The 24,127-nt window shown below is 38.5% G+C and overlaps 1 protein-coding gene across 2 annotated transcripts in view; it reads right to left on the bottom strand.

The window, feature by feature from the left end:
* The window catches only part of SV2C (synaptic vesicle glycoprotein 2C), a 255,816-nt gene that overhangs the window by 137,954 nt on the left and 93,735 nt on the right, over positions 1 to 24,127 (bottom strand). For both annotated transcript variants that reach the window (XM_066235031.1, XM_066235030.1), the window contains one exon: positions 4,317 to 4,497. In XM_066235031.1, coding sequence (XP_066091128.1) covers positions 4,317 to 4,477 — 161 coding nt within the window. In that variant the 5' untranslated portion in view covers positions 4,478 to 4,497. The remainder of the gene's footprint in view (positions 1 to 4,316; positions 4,498 to 24,127) is intronic.

Genomic DNA, 24,127 nt, shown 5'->3' on the forward strand with positions numbered 1-24,127 from the left:
ACCATAAGACCTCTTGATCCCATACTTTTTTTCTCTCTGTGTTTATTTTCTAGTCCTCCACTGTTCCCACTCGAGACTTGCAAAATTATTTTTTGTGCTGGTCTGCGACAATACTTGTCTTGCGAATCCCTACCCTCTTGGAATTTACATGCTGGTGGAGGAGGGAAATTAACAAGTAGAAAGGGAGTATTTTTAGGCATTGTTAAGTGTTACTAAGAAGATAAAACAAAATTTCCAATGTCATTCTGTGTTGAGACTAGGAGTTTGGTCTCAGGATAGCCTCTCCGAGGTTGTGCCAAGGGGTCTGAGAGAAGAATCTTTAAAGTAGAAAGGATGGCAAGAGTCATTTTCCTGGAAATGTATAGAGCATTGGAGGCTCTGAGCATCAAAGGCCCATGACAGAAAAATTCCCCACATTCTAAAACCTCATTGCCTTGGTCGTCTAGTTTTCCTCAATTTAAAAACCAAATCGGATATGAATGGAAGGAGCTGCTTAACTAAGTAGATATAACAAGATCTCTTATTTAAGGTCTCTAGGATGAAAATCTTAACTGGTTTAACTTTTAATAAGATAAGTTTAAATAAAAAGTAAATTCATCAACACTTCAGCTGCTTATGTACTGAGCTCACAAGTGATGGGAATGAAAGGGGTTAAGTAATATATGCTTTTAAAAATAAGAAGAGCCTTTATGTGGAAATTTAGTCTTTTATTCAGTTTTATCATTGTTTTCACTGTCCTCCCATGCCCCTTGTTATCTCTGTTCAGGAACTGACTAGTTCTTAGCAGGTGGAGAAGGAGAGAGCTGTTAATTTGTCTTCCTTTTATAACTGGGCTGAAAGCATCTTGGGGCCAGGGCTCACCTATATCAGTGAAAAGGTCCAGCATTGTTTCAAGGGTAGAGCAGGTGCTATAGTGTTGTTGTTTTGTTGTTGTTTGTTTATTTTAGGTGAACTGGAGGGGAATTGGAGAAAACAGAAACTTGGCTGAGGCCACCCAGCAATTCAAGACAAGGTGTCCAGAAGAATTCTTCTAGAGAAGTTGAGAAAAACGTAGGTGTCCGTCAACAGGTAAATAAATAAAGACGATGTGGTAGACATACACAATGGAATATTACAAAGCAATAAAAAAAGAATGAAATATTTTTTGTGATCTAGAATGTATTGTGCTAAGTGAAATAAGTAAAGCAGAGAAAGACAAATACTGTATGGTTTCACTATATGTGGAATCTAAAAAAATCCCAAATGAACAAACAAAACAAAAACAGACTCATAGAAATAGAGACCAAAGGGAAAGTAACAAGAAGAAAGAAGTTAGGGGGATGGGTGAAAAGGAGTAGGAGAATAGTCAATAATATGATAAATTTGCATGGCAACATAGGATTACTAGAATTAGTGGGGTGGTCACATTGTAAGGTATAAAAATGTCAAATCATTATATATCACTATATTGTATATCAGAAGCAAATACATACAATCAATATAATATTGAAACCCAACTATACTTAAATTTTAAAAACTTGTAAAAAAAACCCTCTGTCATCAAGGTGGCAGTTCACATGTTACATGTAGGTAACAGAGCCCATAAACTCGCTTGAAGAAGAATAATTTTCTTCATTTTCTTTAACTTCATTTATTAGGTCCCCTCAACTGGATCTCACAAAACTCTGGATGTTTGGTTACCTGGGCCAGGTGAGTAAGTTCACGTGGCTCTTTGCAGCTCTACCCCCCCGCCTAGGGAATCTCCATTTATTCTGGGGAGAAGAGAGGGTCCATCTTACCAGGGAAAAAGCCCTGGTTTCTCCCAAGTCTTTTGCCTATGGTGCGTTCCTTCTGTTTCTTTCATGTGCAAGACTTAAAATGTCAAAGCCAGAAGGAGGACTCTCTATTCCTCTTTCTCTGCTGTCATGCTGAGGCAACGTGTACAGGCAGCTGAGCTGAAGGAATGGTGAAGATCAAAGAGAGACAGGAAGTGCCAAACCATGGGGGAGTGTTCCTAAACATTATCCTACAGTTCCTCTTCTACCATGTACTTTTAATGCATTATCTCACTTGATACTCACACTTCAAGATAAAGTATTATTATCTCCCTTTTCAAAAGACAATCAGACCAGAGATCCTGAGTGACTTTCCCAAGATCTCACAGTAAAGGGCAGGAGTAGATGGACTTGGATTTCTTGACTTCTGGTCCTGTGCCAACTTTGCAAAGGCACAGTGTGTTCCCTTTAGTGTCACAATTCAGAGAGCCCAGCTGAGTTAGCAATACACAGTCTGTGCTTTGCCAGGGAAATTATGTTATTTGGAGGTCAGCAGCCCCAAGCTGCTAGCTGAAGAACAATTTACCTGCTACAGGGAAGATGATGTCATGAATATACCCAGGCAGTCTCTGCTTCTGTACTGACCTTGAATTAGCTTCTGAACAACCATTAGTTTTTAGTATTTTGCAGCCACCATAATGGCTCTTTTCTCTTCAGTCAACTGGGTTGACCATATTACAATCCAGAACGGCAATTAAAGTTGTTTAACAATTTGACTACAGTTGGGTACTTTTGAGTTTGAGGATATGGCTGAAATTTTCTGGAAAATACTGCAAATGAAAAGCACTGGAAAGTTCAGAACTTAGGCTGATAGCCTTTCCCTGGCAGGCTAACAGTATTACATAGGTAACAGAAAGCAGAAGGAAACCTTGGCCTTTCCTGGGGGCAAGAATGTCTTATCCTAAGGACCCTGAAAATGTCCTTTAACAAGTAGCCTCAAATAACACCTGTTCCCCCTTGTATATCTCAATTCACTCAGAATTAGGGATGCTACAGCCCTTGAATTCATGAGCTAAGTTACTTCCCCAAGTCAGCAGTGTGTGAAAGCTGATGTCAAACTGAGTTCTCAGCAGCAAAGGGCCCCTGGACGGAGGATAAGCCCCCTTCCTCCATCATTACACAGCAAATTACTGATTTTAATCATTTTTTTCCCAAAGGAAAAATATTTTTACATTTTCTCAAACTTTCCAACACACTAGGTTTACTGGAATGCATTCACTCTGCGGAAATGTCCTGAAATGTGTGTAGTTTAGTCTCAGATTTGCAAAGTGGCCATTGTGTGCAGAATATAGCATATGAGGGGCTATAAAATCAAAAAAGAACATCAGAAAAACTTGTGAATAATACACCAATCTCAATGGGTTACACAAATACTGTGGCAGAAAATGATATAAAAATTTTAATTATCTTGAAAAAATTATTAAAGTGACCCATTAGTCTGCACGGGGAAATCTTGGCACTCTTGAAGGAACCCACTTATCCAGTCTTTCTCATTGATGCTTTATTCCTATTATTCTTAGCTCTGACTTTAAAGTACAACTTATATAATTTTTAAAAACATGGTAATATTCTAATTTCTCTTTTGGAAAAACTGTGTTTTGCTGTGTGGGTTCCTCTATCATCAACCACAACTGAAATGCTCCTTAAATTCATAACCTAGCACTGTCTCTCTCCCTTTCTTAATTTATTCATTTTTATTTTATATGGTTCCTATAGAATCATCTTATGCCAGACACCTCAGAAAGAATGTCTCTAATGAAAATAAAGTTTTGAAACACAAATAAGAAATTTTCTATTTTTACCATTTTTTTTATTATCAAAGCAGAGTTTCCTGGACTCTCCTAATTGAGCTACAAGGTTTTCTCAAGCTGTGGGTTGTCTTAGTGTAGTAAGTGCTTCAAACTCTTTAAAGAAAATGACTATACCATTGGCTAGATATGCCATCACTCTCGGCTAACAGCATACCTTCCATTAATCCAACAGAAGTCAGGAACTTACAGAAAGAACTATTTCATCTCAGGAAGCAAGCTTTCTACATAGTTAAATATGCTGTTAATATAGATCAACACAATAACATTTACTGGAGACACTCTCATCCTGGATTTAAGAGAGTATCTGAATGGTTCAGGTCTTTAATTATTTCATAATGTAGGACCAGTGTTATTTCTTGCTTAAATTAAATTTTTAGAAGAAAAGTAGATCTCTGAATGTGCTCTGCCATAGAAATAGCTTTCCATTGAAAACAGTACCCATTTCCTGGAATTAAAACACTGAAAGGATCAGCCATGAGGACACAGACATGTGTTCCCTTCTCTTCAAGATTGAAAGGCTGATAATTATATTTCTAAGAACCAGCATTACAGAACCTAAGGCTGACACGGAGAAAGGAAAGGAGATGTGTTAAGGGATAATTTCTTGGTAATGAGTTCCTCTAGAGTGGATAATATGTACAATTATGAAGAAGAAACACATTATTATAAAATATGAAGGAGAAAACCTTACCCGAATCCAGAAAGTAAGCGACAGAAGAGAAAGAAGCCATAACCTTGGACAAATGACGAAAGAAAGGCAAAAATTCCGTTGACAGACATGCAAATCAGAAGAGACTGCTTCCTTCCCACCTTGTCTGCCAGTCCTCCCCAGAAGAACGCCCCCACCATCATGCCGAGGTAGACTATGCTGCCTGAAACACATAGAAGACAAAGGAACACGTCAGAGATTGGGAGTAAATGACACAGGTAACAGCAAATGAACAAGAGACAAAGTACATTCCAGCATTTTGCATGGGAAAAGTTTCCTTTAAAAATATATCCTTAGACTATACTTTCAGGAATCATTTCTATAGTTCATAAAAATATTTCCGTTAGGACACACAAATCAGCTTTCAAGGTGAAAAGTAAGCTTCATGGGCTACCCTTGGCTGCTATGACAATGGCAATGGCAGTCACATTCCCACTAGCCTTGTGCAGATGGGTACAGAATGGGCAGGCATAAGGAGTCTCCATACAGAACAATCCTGAAGTTTGACTCATGGTCATGTCACCTTTGGTATGAATGCCTAATTTGTCACGATGACAAGACCAAGATGAGGGACTGAGTGAAGGGATCCCAGGTCAAAGTGGATTCCCCAGCCTGCTTTCAGTCTCTGCTTGTAGCACATGACATGGGCCAAGGTCAGACCATTAGGAACCCTTTAGAAGATTCTATGGGTTCTGAAATACTACTCAGCTACAAAAAAGAAAGAAGTCTTATTTTTCGTGACAGCATAGATGAACCTGGACACTATCATGCTAAGTGAAATAAGCCAGTCAGAGAAAGACAAGTACCATGTAACTTTACTTATATGTGGAACCTAATGAACAAAATCAACTAACAAACAAAATAGAAACAGACTCATAGATACAGAGAACAGACTGACAGCTGTCAGAGAGCAAAAGGGTTGGAAGTCAGGTGAAAAAGGTGAAGGGATTAAGTAAAGGAAAAAAAGCTCATATATACAGACAACAGTGTGAGGATTGATTATGGGAAGGAAAGGGGGTGGGGGAGGTAGAAGAGGGTAAAGGGGGAATAAATAGCGATGATAGTGATGGAAGACTTGGCTTGGGGCGGGGAAGGCATGGTGCACTCTACAGATGATGTATTATGGATAGTACATCTGAAACCTACATAATTTTATTAACCAACATCACCCCAATAAATTCAATTGAAAACAGAAGATTCTATGGGTTTTTTCTATTCCCTTCTGAAAGCTCTGGCCCTACTTTGGGAAGGAAAGAAAGCTAGGGAAGATGAGTTTAGAGGTTACAAGAATTAAACTAAAAATAGCCTCAAACTCAATTCATAACAGAATGCTTTCTCTTAGAGTTGGAGTTTAAGGAGCCTAAAGAAACAGGAAATAGCTGTTAATAGTTTGGGAATTAGAAATTTATCATGGTTGGCTTTGCTTCCATAAGGGAAACAAATGTAAAATCAAGAGCTAGATGGCTATCCCTCTTGAGTCACTGTAAGTATACACTTGCCTTTTCTAATTCACTTGTTCCTAAAAAACCAGGCCCCTATAAATGATGTCCAGAATCTTTCTCAGGATCAAATAGCATCAGGTGTGGCAAATGTTACTTCAGGCAGGTTTCCAAAAGGGTGTGCCGTATCTAAGGGAAATGGCATCGTTAATAATGAAAGTTTGTTATATCTGAATGTGGTGTTAGAAAAGCTGCTACTATACTTTTAATTTATTTCTGCTTTTTCCCTCACTTCATGAAAGCACCATTTGAATAGCCCATTTTCAAAGGCACATTCAAGCTATTCAGCGGCATCTTAGTATTAAACTAAAAACATTGCACTGGCTGATTTATTGCTTTAGATTTGTTTGGGAAATAGCCTACTTAAACACTCATCTTGATTTGTTTGCTTGACACTCAGTTAATGGATCAATACGAGACCCAGGAAGAGAAGATTTGGCATCACACCAATGACATGTGGATGCTGCTTTGCAGATGGCCTAGTACAGACAGCTACAGTGAATGGCCAATGTTGAAGCAATTTCAGAATAAGACTGGGGTACTGCAAAGAGGTGGCTGGTCAGCTTTGCCTGGGTGGGGATGGCATATTATTATCTGTCCTACAGGGCTGATCATACATAGAACATCCTTCTCAATTAAGGGACTGCAGTGGTCCCTTGTCTACCGTGGGATTAGGTTCCAGAACCTGCCCTCCCCCACAATAGGTGAAAATTTGTGAAGTAGCAACCTTATATTTATTTTATTATTTATATATATTTTAAGATTTTATAAACCCTCCCCACACTTTTATAAACCTTTTCCACACTCTTATAAACACTTCATATGCTCTTAAATACTTTCCACACTCTTAAACCTATGTAATTTTAACAACATATAAAATTCTATATGGGTACTCACCAGTGAATATACTACAATTTGAATGATGGAGATGATAATTTGATATTCTTTTAATATGTTTTAATTAATGTATTTTATATTGTTTTCAAATTTCTAGGCTAGAAAATGCTTATTTTATTGCAAAAATAATTAAAATAATAAATATATAAAAATAGCTATATACCACAAGATCCCATGATATAGCAAAAAACGCATGATACAAAATTAGATATACTGTATACAATTTAAAAATCCATGATTCAGTGAGACCACAAAAAGTGAACCACAATATGGTGAGGGACCACTGTATACATATCATGAGGCCCAACGCATGTCCAGAGACAATGTAAAGACCGTATCAGCACAAGATGAAGAAATTCCAAAAGCAGACGGATTCACCCAGGGAAATGCATATGCAGAACCTGTCTTATTTTTTTTTTATTTATTTTTTTGTATTTTTCTGAAGCTGGAAACGGGGAGAGACAGTCAGACAGACTCCTGCATGCGCCTGACAGGGATCTACCCGGCACGCCCACCAGGGGCGAAGCTCTGCCCACCAGGGGGCGATGCTCTGCCCCTCCGGGGTGTCGCTCTGCCGCAACCAGAGCCACTCTAGGGCCTGGGGCAGAGGCCAAGGAGCCATCCCCAGTGCCCGGGCCATCTTTGCTCCAATGGAGCCTTGGCTGCGGGAGGGGAAGAGAGAGACAGAGAGGAAGGAGGGGGAGGGTGGAGAAGCAAATGGGCGCTTCTCCTATGTGCCCTGGTCGGGAATTGAACCCGGGTCCCCCGCACGCCAGGCCGACGCTCTACCACTGAGCCAACCGGCCAGGGCCAGAACCTGTCTTATTTATAGCAGAAGAGGCTCTTGCTTGCCACTCATGTCTCTCAGAAGAGTAGGTGAGAGAAGTGGCTAAGCTTATTCTTAATAATGTCCCTATCTTTAAAATGCCTACGGATCAGACAGTGAGCTTTTGTAGGTCAGGAGGGATCTGTGGCTGCTGCAGCCTGAAGAACTGGGAGTCCTTCTTGGAGCTCCAGCCTCAGGAACAAAAGATAGTCACTAGATCTTGCTAAACCCTTAGCATTTCTAGGTGTTTGTGTAAGTTAACTCACTTAACCCTCAGGATAATCCTTGGAGTTGAACACTGTGGAACCCCAGGTCATTGGTGAGGAATCTGAGGTACAAAGAAGTTAATTACAGTATTTGCCCATAGAAGTGAATGCTGGCTACCTTTCAGGCTGTCAGCAGTCATAGTATTAAGGTACCATGATTCCTTTAACAACCCTGGCTGCCCTCCTGTGAAAACATCCCATTTGTCCAGGCCCCTGTGTGGTGGCACCACCTAGAACTGAAAGCAGTGCCTCAAACATTTCTTGGTACCTTCTCCCTGGGCACCACCTTCAGAAAATTAGTTAAGTCAGGGGTAACAGAAAATGATAGACAGGAGCCAGGGGAAAATGCTGCTTTGCTCCACCCTAGCACAGTGCAAGGGTGTTGCACTGCCCCTTCTGAGCCATTTCAAAGGGACACATCCCCAACCTAGTGGGGGGTAGGGGGTCAATGCTGAAAACAACTCAGATGTGCCAGAGGGAGAGTGAAAATCTAGTCTCTTCCTAAAAAGAACCAGCTCCTGCTCTACAGTCCAAGGATGGCAACTCCCTTACCTTTCAGGTGCAGGAGGGATGATGGTCCTGCTGGTCTGTCCTCCAGACCCTGTCATGCCTTGTCTTCGCTAAGTGGAGCCTGGCTTTATGAAGTGGTGATTCTAGTACTCTAAGCGCTCATAACTGGGTGCGAGGTCTGGTCTCCCCCACCCAGCAGTAGTGTGAGGACAGAGCCCCACCCAGGACCTTCCAAAAGCTCAGAGGTGGCCAAGGCTAAGCAGACTGAGCTCACCCTGGACTTCTGTAATGGAGACAGCTTAGGGACTTGGCAAGGGGCAAAAACCCTCACTTCTCACTAGCACCCGGCACTTAGACCACTTTAAAATAAAACTTTAAAATTACATGTATTATGGGTTTTACTATATAAAAGAGTAAGATAAAAATGGCCCATTCTTCAATTCCCCCAGATATCTCTATTAACATATATTTAAACAAACAAACAAACAAATATGCTTACATGGCCAGAAATTCAAACCATATAGAAATGTATAAAATTAAAAAAAACTTTCCTGTTCTTATACCCTTGACCCTCTTCACAAAGGTAACTATTATCATTTTTCATATTTTTCCCAGAAACGTTTTACATATAATTATATAAAATGGATATCCTATAGGAACTGCTTATTAAGTACAGTTTTTTTCTTGTGTATTATTTATATTTTCTCCTCTTGTATTTAAGATTTCTAAACTAAGCAGACAAGAAATAAATCTCTGTCAGAATTTTAATAACTACTTCAAAATACATCTCAGAATCACATTCACTATCAGCTATTAAGGGAAAATCAAACAGTTCTTTCTCCATCTTGTACTATTACACTGCCTAGAAAAAATATGCCCAATCACCTTGAAATAGAAGATATTAAATTCAATTTTAAAGAATTTGTTTAAAGCATCCACTTTATATGACTTTTAGAATTTCTAAGTCATGATCCCTGACCGTAGACCAGCCAATGTTCATCCGGTGCCTACTTTACATCAGGAGAGGGAGACAGCTTCACACCCATTATTTCATGTAACCCTCCCAACAACCCTATCTGATTGTGGCCACTAAAGAGAAGGCATCCAGGCCAGAACTTTCCATGGCCTTTTGGTGCTGACTGTGGCCATCCCTTGGCAAGACCCCACTGCACTCTGTAAAGGCTGATTCCAGGGAACACCATCTCTTCCCAGCTGCCCCTGCACAGACCCAAAAGCAAAGAAGGATACAATGTCTTCCTCTCCATCTACAACATGCTATTTCTCATCAGTACTGGCTTCAAATTCTGTGCTTGAATTTTAAAAAATAACATAAAATATTAGAACATAGAACAAGTTTGGTACTTGTTCTATTGGATTCTTTCACTGAATATGCTGAGAAGTAGACTCATTACTAAAGCACTGGAGGTTGAGGTAGGGGGAAAAAGGAAAATTGTCATCTACACCATCAAACACTCTGGATTTTGCGGTGGGAGGAAACAGTTAAGAGCCTAGGCTCTTGAAACACATGGCCTAGATCTGAATCCTTACTTTACCATTTACTAGCTGTTTGATCTTGGTTAAACTACTTAATTTTTTGTGCCTCAATTCTCTCCTCTGTATTATGGGGTTAATAATAGTAACCTATCTCACAGGGCTTTTGAGGGATTAAATGGGAGAAACCATGTAGCACTGTGAAACATAGCTGTTCAATTAAAAAATAACTAATATAACTATTGATGTTAGGGAAAAAGAGAAAAGGAGAAAACAAATGCTGAGAAAAAGAGAAAACAGGAAGAAAGGGAGTAGGCTCTGGGATGGTGCACAAAGTGAAAGTACAGATACACCTCTCTCAGCTCAGCTTCTGAAAAGAGACCGCCAGAAACAGCACTGGAAGAGCCATCTAATGTTTTAAATCTCAAAGACTTGGTTTTCTTTGCAACTTGAGATTATTTAAATAAGTAATTAATAGGCTTTTGCTAAAACCAAATCCCCACTTTTTCCAACTATTATTTTTAGTAGCCACATTATATGTTCAAATACATCTGTGGACTTTCACAAAAATCAAATAAAAGTAAAAAAAGTAATAATATCAAAAGCGTATATACAAATAAAAAAAAGCCCTTTCCTATTTGCAATGGAGAACATTGGCAACAAAAGTCAGCTCACCTTCACTGGGAAGAACTATAAATATCAGATGCAATCCATAGCACACTCTTGAATGTTACATTTGGAAAGTCTGACATTTAAGTTCAGTTGGCTTAGGCAGAGGCTGATGGAGCTGCTTATTCAGGTAGGTAATGCCATATCAAGTAATATTACTACTTGTTATCTAAGTCCACCTGGACACTAAATCCTTCTCCAGACCTTCTCTAGCCCCTTGTAGTTGCCAGCCAATAAACTCCTTAAAAATTCATCTGGACTTGGTATCTTTGTGGAACTCGCTGGTCACTTTACAACAGACTAGAATGAGGAGCGGGAAGTGCCTAAAGCACAAAATTTAAGGAAGCACTCACTCACATGGTCCAGCAAATTCAGAGCTGGCACCTGAAGCAGGTGCTTCCTTAAATTTTGTGCATCCAAAACCTGAAGCCTCCATTGCCTAACCTTGATCCAAGCCCTGACTGCCTTCCCCTCTCTTTCCCCTGCTGTTCATCCTCCACTGGTTGCCGAGATGATCTTTTCAGTGTTGAATGACATCCAGTCTGATTATTAGTTTCCCAGAGGATAAAGTCCAACCCCTTGGATTGACTTCAACTTATCTGCTAGCCTCATCTCTTGTCATTCTCACTGCCCCCACCAATGACCTCTACATTCCACCCACCTTGAATGACTTAGAGTTACTTTAGTGTGCTGTGTATCTGAAACACCTCCAAATCTTTTTTTTTTCCTGTATTTCTGTATTTTTCCAAAGTTAGTAGTGGGGAGACAGTCAGACAGACTCCCTCATGAGCCCAACCAGGATTCACCCAGCATGCCCAACAAGGGGTGATGCTCTGCTTATCTGGATTCCTAAGCTTCACTCAAGCCATTTCCAGACACTGGGGATGTGACTCTGTGTGTGGCAGGGAAGTAGGTCTGCAAACGGACTCAAAGATCACATTGTGCTTGATCAGTATTGGTGGGAAGATGATTACACAAGTCCTCCAAGACTCCTTTCTTGGAAAACTATGTGTAAACCAGATTAGAGTATAACAGCTTCCAGTAAATATCTAAAGGAAAATTTGGTAGTCCATTTCTGATGTTCCAACATGACCTTTGTTTCCCTAAGTAGGCAGGTACCTAAGATGCCAACCCAGAGCCATGAGTGAGTCAACACAGCGATAGGCTGTGGCCTAGTGGATGTTGGTCCTATTGTTTCCAGCTGGTGAAGCCAAGGTGAGTGTAGGGCAGCACTTCTTGACACTTGAGATTTATTTTGTCATTAGTGATGAAACAGTGCTAGGGCTCCTCAAACCTAAACTGTCAAAGTTTAGATACTCTGAAATCCCAAAGTTTAGATACTCTGAAATCTCTAAGGATTTCAGAGGCCACCTAATATTCAAGTACAGACACAAACTGAATCTGTTATTTGGTGGCTGATTATTTTTACTGTGATTATAAGTGATTTGTGTCTAGAATGAGCAGTTAGCCGTCTGCTTTTCAGATTAGGAAGAAAAAGTGATCACTTTGAGAGTAATAAAAAGTAGGAATTTAAATTAATTTTAATATTATGGCTCAAAAACAAAACAAAGAAAAAAACATTTTGTTTTCTCTTCAAAATCCAAGACATGTTAAATTTCAACCCTCCCAAAAATATATTGATGTTCCTTAAACACACTAGTTCAGTGGTTCTCAAACTTTTTGAAGTTGGGGCGCATTTAAAATGCTACAAATATTTGTAGGTGCACTATATACAAATTTCTGAGAAATATGTTATAATAAGTCAAATATTAAAAAAAAAAATAAAGTCCAAGCCTGCTTTTATGGTAGTTAAATGAAATAAATACAACAAAATTAAATTTATTCTGACATTAAAAAACATTTTTATGTTACATTTTTTGAGTTATGCTTTTTAGAATTCATAAAAAAGAGGGGTTAAAAATGACAAAAAAGTTATCTTTATATATATATAGATACATTCTTAGTGTGGTGGGCAAAGGGAAAGGTCACATGAGACACCAGACTCGGGAACTTTGGCTAGAACCGCCCACAGTCATGCACGCCAAAAGAAACTTCCCAGGAATCCTTGGAAAAGAGCAACCGTCTGCCAGCTAGTGAGATTTTACCACATCATATTAGCTTAACCAACCTAGAGACCCTTTAAATATCCCTCACGTGGGTCACCCCTTGCGACTTCCCTGGCCTTTGTCCTCGGGACCAGGGAACCTCGTTGGGCGAGAAGCGCTCTGTATTCAATAAAGCTTTTGCTTATCCACACTTTGTGTCTATGCCCCTTCCTTCTTCCTCAGTGGGGAAAAATACCTTACACTTAGTAAGATTTAGTAAATTCGGCAGGTCCTGGCACAAATGTGTTAAGTTTTTTCATTCCTGTGTTTATGAGAAACAAAAGCCTGACGTGTCCTAGCAATTTCTTCAATGTTTGGGCTTATATTTGAAAGGCAAACACTCATTTCCTCATCAATACATTGAACAATTCCTCTCTTTTTACTCTTAATTGTGTTGAGGGTAGAAAATCCTAATTCACATAAATAGGATGTTGAAAATTGTAGTAAAATGTTTAAAGCTTTCTTAGATATTGCCACATATCCTTCTTTTATAGAAATCCAAAAGGCTTCAAGAGAAAATTTCTTAAGTTTAATTGTCAATCCAAAAACCCCACTATACATATCATCTTAACTTGACACCAAACAAAGGATAAAAGAAACTTGCCTCCAGTCTTTTGGGGGAACATAGGGGGTAAACAATCCAGCACCACAGCTTAACAGCCTTTTGCAACCTAATCAGGCAAGTGAGGGGGGAGGTTGGGCAGACTGTCAGCTTACAGCCAATTCCCCACACCTCTATCCCCCAAAACTCTGAGATCCAAAACCCTGTTGTTTTTTTGTCCCCAACAGGCTCATATTTCTCTGGAATACCATAGGGAGCATCTGGAAATCTTCTAGGGTGCACCAGTGGACTCTGGCACACACTTTGAGAATCACTGCACTAGTCATTCTTTTTGAACCCTTATCCAATTAACCTTTCCTAAAGCATCTGTTTTTAGCCTTTCATCGAAATCTTGAACCTTAAATTTCAAACTTACATTCTTTTTTTTTAATAATTTTATTTTTTTAATGGGGTGACATCAATAAATCAGGATACATATATTCAAAGATAACATGTCCAGGTTATCTTGTCGTTCAATTATGTTGCATACCCATCACCCAAAGTCAGATTGTCCTCCATCACCTTCTATCTTGTTTTCTTTGTGCCCCTCCCCCTCCCCCTTTTCCTCTCCCTCTCCCCCCTCCCCGCATAACCACCACACTCTTATCAATGTCTCTTAGTCTCACTTTTATGTCCCACCTACGTATGAAATAATGCAGTTCCTGGTTTTTTCTGATTTACTTATTTCACTTTGTATAATGTTATCAAGATCCCACCATTTTGCTGTAAATGATCTGATGTCATCATTTCTTATGGCAGAGTAGTATTCCATAGCGTATATGTGCCACATCTTCTTTATCCAGTCATCTATTGATGGGCTTTTGGTTGTTTCCATGTCCTGGCCACTGTGAACAATGCTGCAATGAACATGGGGCTGCATGTGTCTTTACGTATCAATGTTTCTGAGTTTTTGCGGTATATACCCAGTAGAGGGATTGCTGGGTCATAAGGTAGTTCTATTTTCAGTTTTTTGAGGAACCACCATATTTTCTTCCATAATGGTTGTACTACTTTACATTCCCACCAACAGTGTATGAGGGTTCCTTTTTCTCCACAGCCTCTCCAACATTTGCTATTACCTGTCTTGTTAATAATAGCTAATCTAACAGGTTTGAGGTGGTATCTCATTGCCGTTTTGATTTGCATTTCTCTAATAACTAAAGAAGATGAGCATCTTTTCATATATCTGTTGGCCATTTATATTTCTTCCTGGGAGAAGTGTCTGTTCATGTCTTCTTCCCATTTTTTTATTGGATTGTTTGTTTGTTGTTGAGTTTTATGAGTTATTTGTATATTTTGGATATTAGGCCCTTATCTGAGCTGTTGTTTGAAAATATCATTTCCCATTTAGTTGGCTGTCTGTTTATTTTGTTATCAGTTTCTCTTGCTGAGAAAAAACTTCTTAGTCTGATGTAGTCCCATTCATTAATTTTTGCCTTCACTTCTCTTGCCTTTGGAGTCAAATTCATAAAATGCTCTTTAAAACCCAGGTCTATGAGTTTAGTACCTATGTCTTCCTCTATGTACTTAATTGTTTCAGGTCTTATGTTTAGATCTTTGATCCATTTTGAGTTAATTTTAGTACAGGGGGACAAAATAAAGTCCAGTTTCATTCTTTTGCATGTGGCTTTCCAGTTTTCCCAGCATCATTTATTGAAGAGGCTTTCTTTTCTCCATTGTGTGTTGTTGGCCCCTTTATCAAAAATTATTTGACTATATATATGTGGTTTTATTTTTGGGTTTTCTATTCTGTTTCATTGGTCTGAGTGTCTATTTTTCTGCTAATACCATGCTGTTTTGATTGTTGTGGCCCTATAATATAGTTTAAAGTCACGTATTGTAATGCCCCCAGCTTCATTCTTTTTCTTTAGGATTGCTTTGGCTATTTGCGGTTTTTTCTAGTTCCATATAAATCTGATGATTTTTTGCTCTATTTCTTTAAAAAATGTTGGAATTTTGATGGGAATTGCATTAAATTTGTATATTGCTTTGGGTAATATGGCCATCTTGATTATATTTATTCTTCCTAACCAAGAACAAGGTATATTCTTCCATCTCATTATATCTTTTTTGATTTCCCTTAACAATGGTTTATAGTTTTCATTATATAAGTCCTTTACATTCTTTGTTATGTTTATTCCTAGGTATTTTTTTTTGTTGTTGCAATTGTGAAGGGGATTATTCTTTTGAGTTCATTCTCAAATGTTTCATTGTTGTCATATAGAAAGGCTATTGACTTCTGTATGTTAATTTTGTATCCTGCGACCTTACTGTATTGGCTTATTGTTTCTAGTGGTCTTTTTGTGGATTCTTTGGGGTTTTTGATGTATAGGATCATATCATTTGCAAAAAGTGATACCTTTACTTCTTCTCCGATATAGATGCCTTTTATTTCCTTGTCTTGTCTGATTGCTCTGGCTAGAACCTCTAGTACCACATTAAATAAGAGTGGAGAGAGTGGACAACCCTGTCTTCTTCCTGATTTAAGGGGGAAAGCCTTCAGTTTTGTGCCATTTAATATGATGTTAGCTGATGGTTTATCATATACGGCCTTTATCATGTTGAGATATTTTCCTTTTATACCCATTTTGTTGAGAGTCTTAAACATAAAATTGTGTTGTATTTTATCGAAAGCCTTTTCTGCGTCTATTGATAAGATCATGTGGTTTTTGCTCTTGTTTTGTTGATATGGTGTATTACGTTAACCATTTTACGTATGTTGAACCATCCTTGAGATACTGGGATGAATCCCACTTGATCATGATGTATTATTTTTTTAATATATTGTTGTATTCGATTTGCTAGTATTTTGTTTAGTATTTTAGCATCTGTATTCATTAGAGATATTGGTCTATAGTTTTCTTTTTTTGTGCCATCCTTGCCTGGTTTTGGTATGAGGGTTATGTTGGCCTCATAGAATGTGTTTGGTAGTATTGCTTCTTCTTCAATTTTTTGGAAGACTTTGAGTAGAATAGGAACCAAGTCTTCTTTGAATGTTTGATAAAATTCGCTGGTATAGCCGTCAGGGCCTGGACTTTTATTTTTGGGGAGGTTTTTAATGGTTTTTTCTATTTCTTCTCTAGTAATAGGCCTGTATAGGCTTTCTGCTTCTTCTTGACTCAGTCTAGGAAGGTTGTATTGTTCTAGGAATTTATCCATTTCTTCTAGGTTGTTGAATTTAGTGGCATAAAGATTTTCATAGTATTCTACAATAATTCTTTGTATATCTACAGTGTCAGTGGTGATTTCTCCTCTTTCATTTTGGATTTTGTTTATATGAGTTCTTTCTCTTTTTTCCTTGGTAAGTCTTGCCAAGGGTTTGTCAATTTTGTTGATCTTTTCAAAGAACCAGCTCCTTGTTCTATTAATTTTTTCTATAGTTTTTCTGTTTTCTATTTCATTTATTTCTGCTCTGATTTTTATTATCTCCTTTCTTTGGCTGGTTTTGGGTTGTATTTGTTCTTCTTTTTCTAGTTCCTTAAGGTGTGAAGTTAAGTGGTTCACTTGGGCTCTCTCTTGTTTGTTCATATATGCCTGAAGTGATATGAACTTCCCTCTTATCACTGCTTTTGCTGCATCCCAGAGATTCTGATATGTCGTATTGTCATTTTCATTAGTCTGTATATATCTTTTGATCTCTGCACTTATTTCTTCTTTGACCCATTCATTTTTTACAAGTATGTAGTTTAGTTTCCACATTTTTGTAGGATTTTTTTCCTCTTTTTTGCATTTGAATTCTAGTTTCAAGGCCTTATGATCAGAAAATATGCTTGGTAAAACTTTGATTTTTCTGAATTTGCTGATATTGTTTTTGTGGCCCAACATATGGTCAATTCTTGAGAATGATCCATGTACACTGGAAAAAAATGTATACTCAGTCACTTTGGGATGAAATGTCCTGTAGATGTCTATCATATCCAGGTGCTCTAGTGTTTTGTTTAAGGCCACTATATCTGTGTTGATTCTCTGTTTGGATGACTGATCTAGAGCCGTCAGTGGTGTATTGAGGTCTCCAAGTATGATTGTATTTTTGTCAGTTTTTGTTTTAAGGGCAATAAGTAGCTGTCTTATATATGTTGGTGCTCCTTGGTTTGGTGCATATATATTAACAATTGTTATGTCTTTTTGATTCAGTGTCCCCTTAGCCATTATGAAATGGCCATTTTTGTCTCTGAGTACTTTTGCTGTCTTGTAATCAGCATTATCAGATATGAGTATAGCTACGCCTGCTTTTTTTTGGATGTTATCTGCTTGGAGTATTGTTTTCCAGCCTTTCACTTTGAATTTGTTTTCATCCTTGTTACTTAGATGAGTTTCTTGTAGGCAGCATACAGTTGGATTTTCGTTTTTAGTCCATTCTGCTACTCTGTGCTTTTTTATTGGTGAGTTTAATCTGTTTACATTTAGTGTAATTATTGACACTTGTGAGTTCCCTATTGCCATTTTATAGATTGCTTTCTGTTAGTTTTGTGTCTTGTTTGATCCTTCTCTTTCATCTTTCTATCTTTTGTTTTTTTTGGTTGTATTCCATACATCTTTCCTCTATTGCTATCTTTTTTAAATTATGTACTTCTGTGGTGGTTTTTTCAGTGGTGGTTACCTTTAAGTAATGAAAAGGGTTCCTACCCTGTTCATTGTAGTGCACTATTTTGTGAGTACTTTTGCATTCCATTGTCCTTTGCTACTGTTAATCTCCATCCTCTCCTCCCCCTTTCTTTTTGTTGTTGTCACAGTTTAAATTTGGTTTTATTGTGTTCTTCTTGGAGCTTTTACTTGTGGCTTTGTTTTTTTTTTTTGTTCTTTGTATCTGATTGGAGAACCCCCTTTAGTATTTCCTGGAGTGGGGGTTTTCTGATAATAAATTCCCTCATCTTTTCTGTATCTGTGAATGTTTTTATTTCTCCTTCATATTTGAGGGATAGCTTTGATGGGTATAGTATTTGTGGCTGAAAGTTCCTCTTTTTCAGGACTTTAAATATTGGGGTCCACTCTCTTCTAGCTTGTAGAGTTTCTGTTGAGAAATTGAATGATAATCTAATGGGCCTTCCTTTATATGTTGTATTCTTCTTTTCCCTGGCTGCCTTGAGAATTTTTTCTTTGCCGTTGGTTTGTGCCAATTTCATTATGATGTGCCTTGGAGTAGGTTTCTTGGGGTTAAGAAAACTAGGAGTTCTGTTTGCTTCTTGAATTTGAGGCTTTAGTTCTTTCCACAGACTTGGGAAGTTCTCATCTATTATTTGTTTGAGTATGTTCTCCATTCCATTTTCTCTCTCTTCTCCCTCTGATATACTTATTATTCTTATGTTATTCCTTTTGATGGAGTCAGATAATTCCTGTAGGGCTGCCTCTTTTTTTAAAATTTTTGAGTCTCTCTATTATTCTCTCTGTTGTGCCTCAAGTTGCTTGTCTTCTATGTCACTAATCCTACCTTCTATCTGGCCTGTTCTATTAGCTAAGCTTGTTACCTCATTTTTCAGCTCGTGAATTGAGTTTTTCATCTCTGTTTGATTTGTTTTTATAGTTTCAATTTCCTTGGAAATATATTCTTTGTGTTCATTGAGTTGTTTTCTGAGCTCCCTAAATTGCCTTTCTGTGTTTTCTTGTATGTCTCTGAGTATTTTTAGGATTTCTATTTTAAATTCTCTGTCATTTAATTCCAAGGTTTCCAATATATTAAATTTTTTCTCCATAGATTTTTCCTCATCTATCTGTGTTACCTCTCTTTCTTTGGTATCCATGATATTTGATTTTCTCTTCCTTAATGGCATCTGAGGGTGGTTTTGTTGAAAGCATTAATGAGATTTAATAAAGAATAAAAAGTTAAAAAAATAAAAAAAATCGAAGAGTTTTTTAAAAAAATAATAATTAAATAAAGAAAAATAAAATAAAATGAAAAAAAAAGGAAATTATTCCCTCCCCTCCTTTTTTCCTTTCCTCTCCTCTCCCCTCTTTCTTGAGAAAATCTTGTGGTGAACTGTGAATTATATTGTACTAAATAGAACAAACAATGCCTGTACTGGAGAGCCTGAATTGGGGAGAAGTAATAAAGGGGCAAAAAAAAAAAAAAAAAAAAAAACAGAAAAAAAGGGGTATGGACCCACAAAAAGTAAATAAAGAAAAAATTTGGGTCAAGAATAAAATGATTTGCTTTTAGGTGTTGGTTGACTAAGAGTTATGATGAGAGGAATAAGAGGGAAACAGGAAAATGGGGGGACAAATTAAAAAATAACTATTGTATTTAGTGGAACAAGAACTAGATAAAATGGAGAGCCAGGGATGGGAGCACTGCTAGTGAGTTAAAAAGGTGAAGTAACCCCCCCCCCCCAAATGCCACAAACATAAGTTTCAGTCCCAGATAAAATAATTTGTTCGTTATTGAGGTTTGAATGAGAGGAGATATAAAGGAAAAAGGAAGAAACTAATATAGAGGGAGAAAAGAAAGAGAGAGAGAGAGAGAGAGAGAGAGAAAGAGGGAACCACTAAAAGAAGAAAAAAGAAAAAAGAGGAGAGAGAGAGAGAAAGAGTTAAGGGTTTTGGAGTGCAACCCTCATAGAGAGAAAGGAAGAGGAAAGAAAAGATAATGGGAGATGTAACACTTATGGGTAGTGTAGTTCAAGGAGAGGAGAGAGTAAGACCAGCAGAGAGTTAAATGACCAAATTGGAGGAGGAAAAAAAATCAAGAATGAAGATAAGAAAGAAACGAACAAATATAATAAAATTGGATAGGTTATAAAGTCTGCAGATTATTCTTGATTTTGAGAGGTTATCTTCTTGCTTTTTCTTTTCTCTCCCTCTTCCTGGTCGGTGACTCTGTACCCCGGGTTCTGCCCCTTTGGCACGCTCAGGTAGAGGTTTGCAGTTGATAAGTCTCTATGGCGATGTCATGTATTGTGCTTCAGTCTTGTTGGCAGCCAAGGCTCATTAGCATTTATAGGCTCTGACAGTGCGAGAGTCCGTGTTCCTGGAGCCTCTCTCCTAGTCTTTCCTTCCTCAATTAGTAGGCTGAGAATCCAGCTATGGGGTTGCTGCTGCCTCTGCCTGGACAGTTAGAGGCTCAAAGAGCTGGCCACTCCCCATTCTATTCGCACTCAGCACAGGGCTCTGGGTAAGGCTCAGTCAGTCAGAGCTGCTAGCATAATCAGGCGGGGCTTCCGCCCACTCAAAGACTTCTGGCTCTTCCACTCTGTCCGGTAACATGGGTGGGCACCCACTCTTGGGGTGCTTGGAGGAAACTCTCGCTCACTATCTGTGCACAGACCAGGATATCAGGCCGGAAGTCTCACACTCTGAGTGAAACCCCCGCCTGTACGGAAAAGTTTCAGCGTTGAAATTGGCTCTCGCTCCCTCCCCGTGCGCGGCTCCCTCAGGGCGCTGGGGCGGCCGAGATTCCACTTTTGGCCCACACAAAGGCCCCTGACTCTGCCCCTCTGTGGGATAACACGGGGTCCCACTCCTGAGGTGCTGGGAGGAATCTCTTGCCCTCTCTCCGTGCGCGCCGACCAGGATATCAGCCGGCCACCTCACCCTCTGAGTAAAACCCCACCCGCACAAAAAAGTTCCAGCGTTGGAATTAGTTCTAGCTCCCTCCCCGTGCGCGGCTCCCTCAGGGCCCTGGGGCGGCCCAGAGATTCCGCTTTTGGCCCACACAAAGGCCCCTGACTCTGCCTCTCTGTGGGGTAACACAAGCACCCACTGCTGAGGCAGTCGGAGGAATCTCTTGCCCACTATTTGCGCACGCTGACCCGGAGATCAGGGAAAATGGCTGCCCTGCTTGTTTTTCTTTGTCTGGGTTTGGCGTGAGTCTTAGCTTGTATTGACTAGGTTGCCACAGGCACAGTTTTCCCTCGGCTTGGATATCCATGCCACAGCCTTGTTCGGCCGTTTGTGCCGCTGCCTGGATCTATTCACCCCCTTTGCCTGCCTCTATTTCTATATTCTCAGTTCCCAGTGAAAGAGACCCTGATTAGGTTAGTGAGGAAAGCGGAGCATTTCTTACTCCCTATTTCTTTCAGGGTTTTTTAAAAAAATTTATTTATTAAATTTAATGCAGTGACATTGATAAATCAGGGTACATATGTTGAGAGAAAACATCTCTAGATTATTTTGACATTTGATTGTGCTGTATACCCCTCCCCCAAAGTTAAATTGTCTTCCGTCACCTTCTATCTGGTTTTCTTTGTGCCCCTCCACTCCCCCAACCTCTCTCTCCTTCTTCACCCCATCCTCCCACCCCCCACCCCCACCCCTGTTGCCATTACATTCTTGTTCATGTCTCTAAGTCTCATTTTTATGTCCCTTCTATGTATGGATTCATGTAGTTCTTAGTTTTTTTTTCCTGATTTACTTATTTCACTCTGTATAATGTTATCAATGTCCATCCATGTTATTGTAAAGGATCCGATGTCATCATTTCTTAAGGCTGTGTAGTACTCCATAGTATATATGTACCAAAGCTTTTTAATCCACTCGTCCTCTGACGGACACTTGGGTTGTTTCCAGATATTTGCTATTGTGAACAATGCTGCCACAAAGATGGGGCTGCATTTCTCCTTTTCAAGCCATTCTATGGTGCCCTTGGAGTATATTCCTAAAAGTGGGATAGCTGGGACAAAAGGCATTTCGATTTTCAGTTTTTTGAGGAATCTCCATACTGTTTTCCACAGTGGCTGAACCAGTCTGCATTCCCACCAGCTGTGCAGGAGGGTTCCCTTTTCTCTACATCCTCGCCAGCACTTATTCTGTGTTGTTTTGTTGATGAGCGCCATTCTGACTGGTGTGAGGTGATATCTCATTGTGGTTTTAATTTGCATTTCTCTAATGATTAGTGATGTTGAGCATTTTTTCATATGCCTTTTGGCCATCTGTATATCCTCTTTGGAGAAGTGTCTATTCATCTCTTTTGCCCATTTTTGGATTGGATTGTTTGTCTTCCTGGTATTGAGATTTACGAGTTCTTTATAAATTTTGATTATTAACCCCTTATCAGACGTACTGTCAAATATGTTCTTTCATTGTGTAGTTTGTCTTTTTATTCTGTTCTTGTTGTCTTTAGCTGTGCAAAAGCTTTTTAGTTTGATATAGTCCCATTTGTTTATCCTGTCTTTTATTTCACTTCCCCATGGAGATAAATCATCAAATATATTGTTCTGAGAGGTGTCGGAAAGCTTACTGCCTATGTTTTCTTCTAAGATGCTTATGGTTTCACGGCCTACATTTAAGTCTTTTATCCATTTTGAGTTTATTTTTGTGAGTGGTGTAAGCTGGTGATCTAGTTTCATTTTTTTGCAGGTAGCTGTCCAATTTTCCCAACACCATTTGTTAAAGAGGCTGTCTTTACTCCATTGTATTTCCTTGCCTCCTTTGTCAAATATCAGTTGTCCATAGAACTGTGGGTTTATTTCTGGGTTCTCTGTTCTGTTCCATTGATCTATATGCCTGTTCTTATGCCAGTACCAGGCTGTTTTGAGTACAATGGCCTTGTAGTATAACTTGATATCAGGGAGTGTGATACCTCCCACTTTATTTCTTTTTTAAGATTGCTGAGGCTATTCGTGTTCTCTTTTGGTTCCATATAAATTTTTGGAATATGTGTTCTATATCTTTGAAGTATGTCATTGGTATTTTAATTGGTATTGCATTGAACTTATAGATTGCTTTGGGTAATATAGACATTTTAATGATGTTTATTCTTCCTAACCATGAGCACAGTATATGCTTCCACTTGTTTGTATCTTCCTTGATTTCTTTTATCAATGCTTTGTAATTTTCCGAGTACAAGTCTTTAGTCTCCTTGGTTAAGTTTATTTCTAGGTACTTTATTTTTTTGGTTGTAATTGTGAAGGGGATTGTTTCCTTATTTTCTCTTTCTGACTGTTCCTTGTTGGTGTATAAAAATGCCTCTGATTTCTGAGTATTGATTTTATATCCTGCCACTTTGCTGAATTCATTTATCAGGTCCAGTAGCTTTTTGACTGAGACTTTAGGGTTTTCTATATACAATATAATATCATCTGCAAATAATGATAGATTTACTTCTTCTTTTCCCACTTGAATTCCTTTTATTTCTTCTTCTTGTCTGACAGCTGTGGCTAGGACTTCCAGGACCATGTTAAATAAGAGTGGTGAAAGGGGGCACCCCTGCCTTGTTCCTGATCTTAAGGGTATTGCTTTTAATTTTTGCCCATTGAGTATGATGTTGGCTGTGGATTTCTCATAGATGGCTTTTATCATGTTGAGGTATGTTCCCTGTATTCCCACTTTGCTGAGAGTTTTGATTATGAATGGGTACTGAATTTTATCAAATGCTTTTTCTGCATCTATTAAAATTATCATATGGTTTTTCTCCTTCTTTTTGTTTATGTGATGAATCACACTGATTGATTTACGAATATTGTACCATCCTTGCCTCCCCAGAATAAATCCCACTTGATCATGGTGTATGATTTTTTCCATATATTGTTGGATCTGGTTTGCTAATATTTTGTTTAAGATTTTAGCATCTATATTCATCAGAGATATTGGCCTATAATTTTCTTTCTTTGTGTTGTCTTTGCATGGTTTTGGAATCAGAATTATGTTCGCCTCATAAAAGGAGCTTGGAAGTCTTCCTTCCTCTTGAATTTTTTGAAATAGTTTGAGAAGGATAGGAGTAAGTTCTTCTTTGAATATTTGGTAGAATTCTGTTGTGAAGCCATCGGGCCCTGGACTTTTCTTTGTTGGGAGTTTTTTGATAACTCTTTCAATCTCCTTTGTTGTAATCGGTCTGTTTAGGTTTTCTGATTCTTCCAAATTGATTTTTGGAAGATTGTATGTTTCAAGGAATTTTTCCATTCCATCTAGGTTGTCTAGTTTTTGGCATACAGTTCTTCATAGTATTTTCTTATAATATTTTGTATTTCTGTTATGTCAGTTGTTATTTCTCCTCTCTCA

The sequence above is a fragment of the Saccopteryx bilineata genome, chromosome 6 (assembly GCF_036850765.1).
Source record: "Saccopteryx bilineata isolate mSacBil1 chromosome 6, mSacBil1_pri_phased_curated, whole genome shotgun sequence".
Lineage (NCBI taxonomy): Eukaryota > Metazoa > Chordata > Mammalia > Chiroptera > Emballonuridae > Saccopteryx > Saccopteryx bilineata.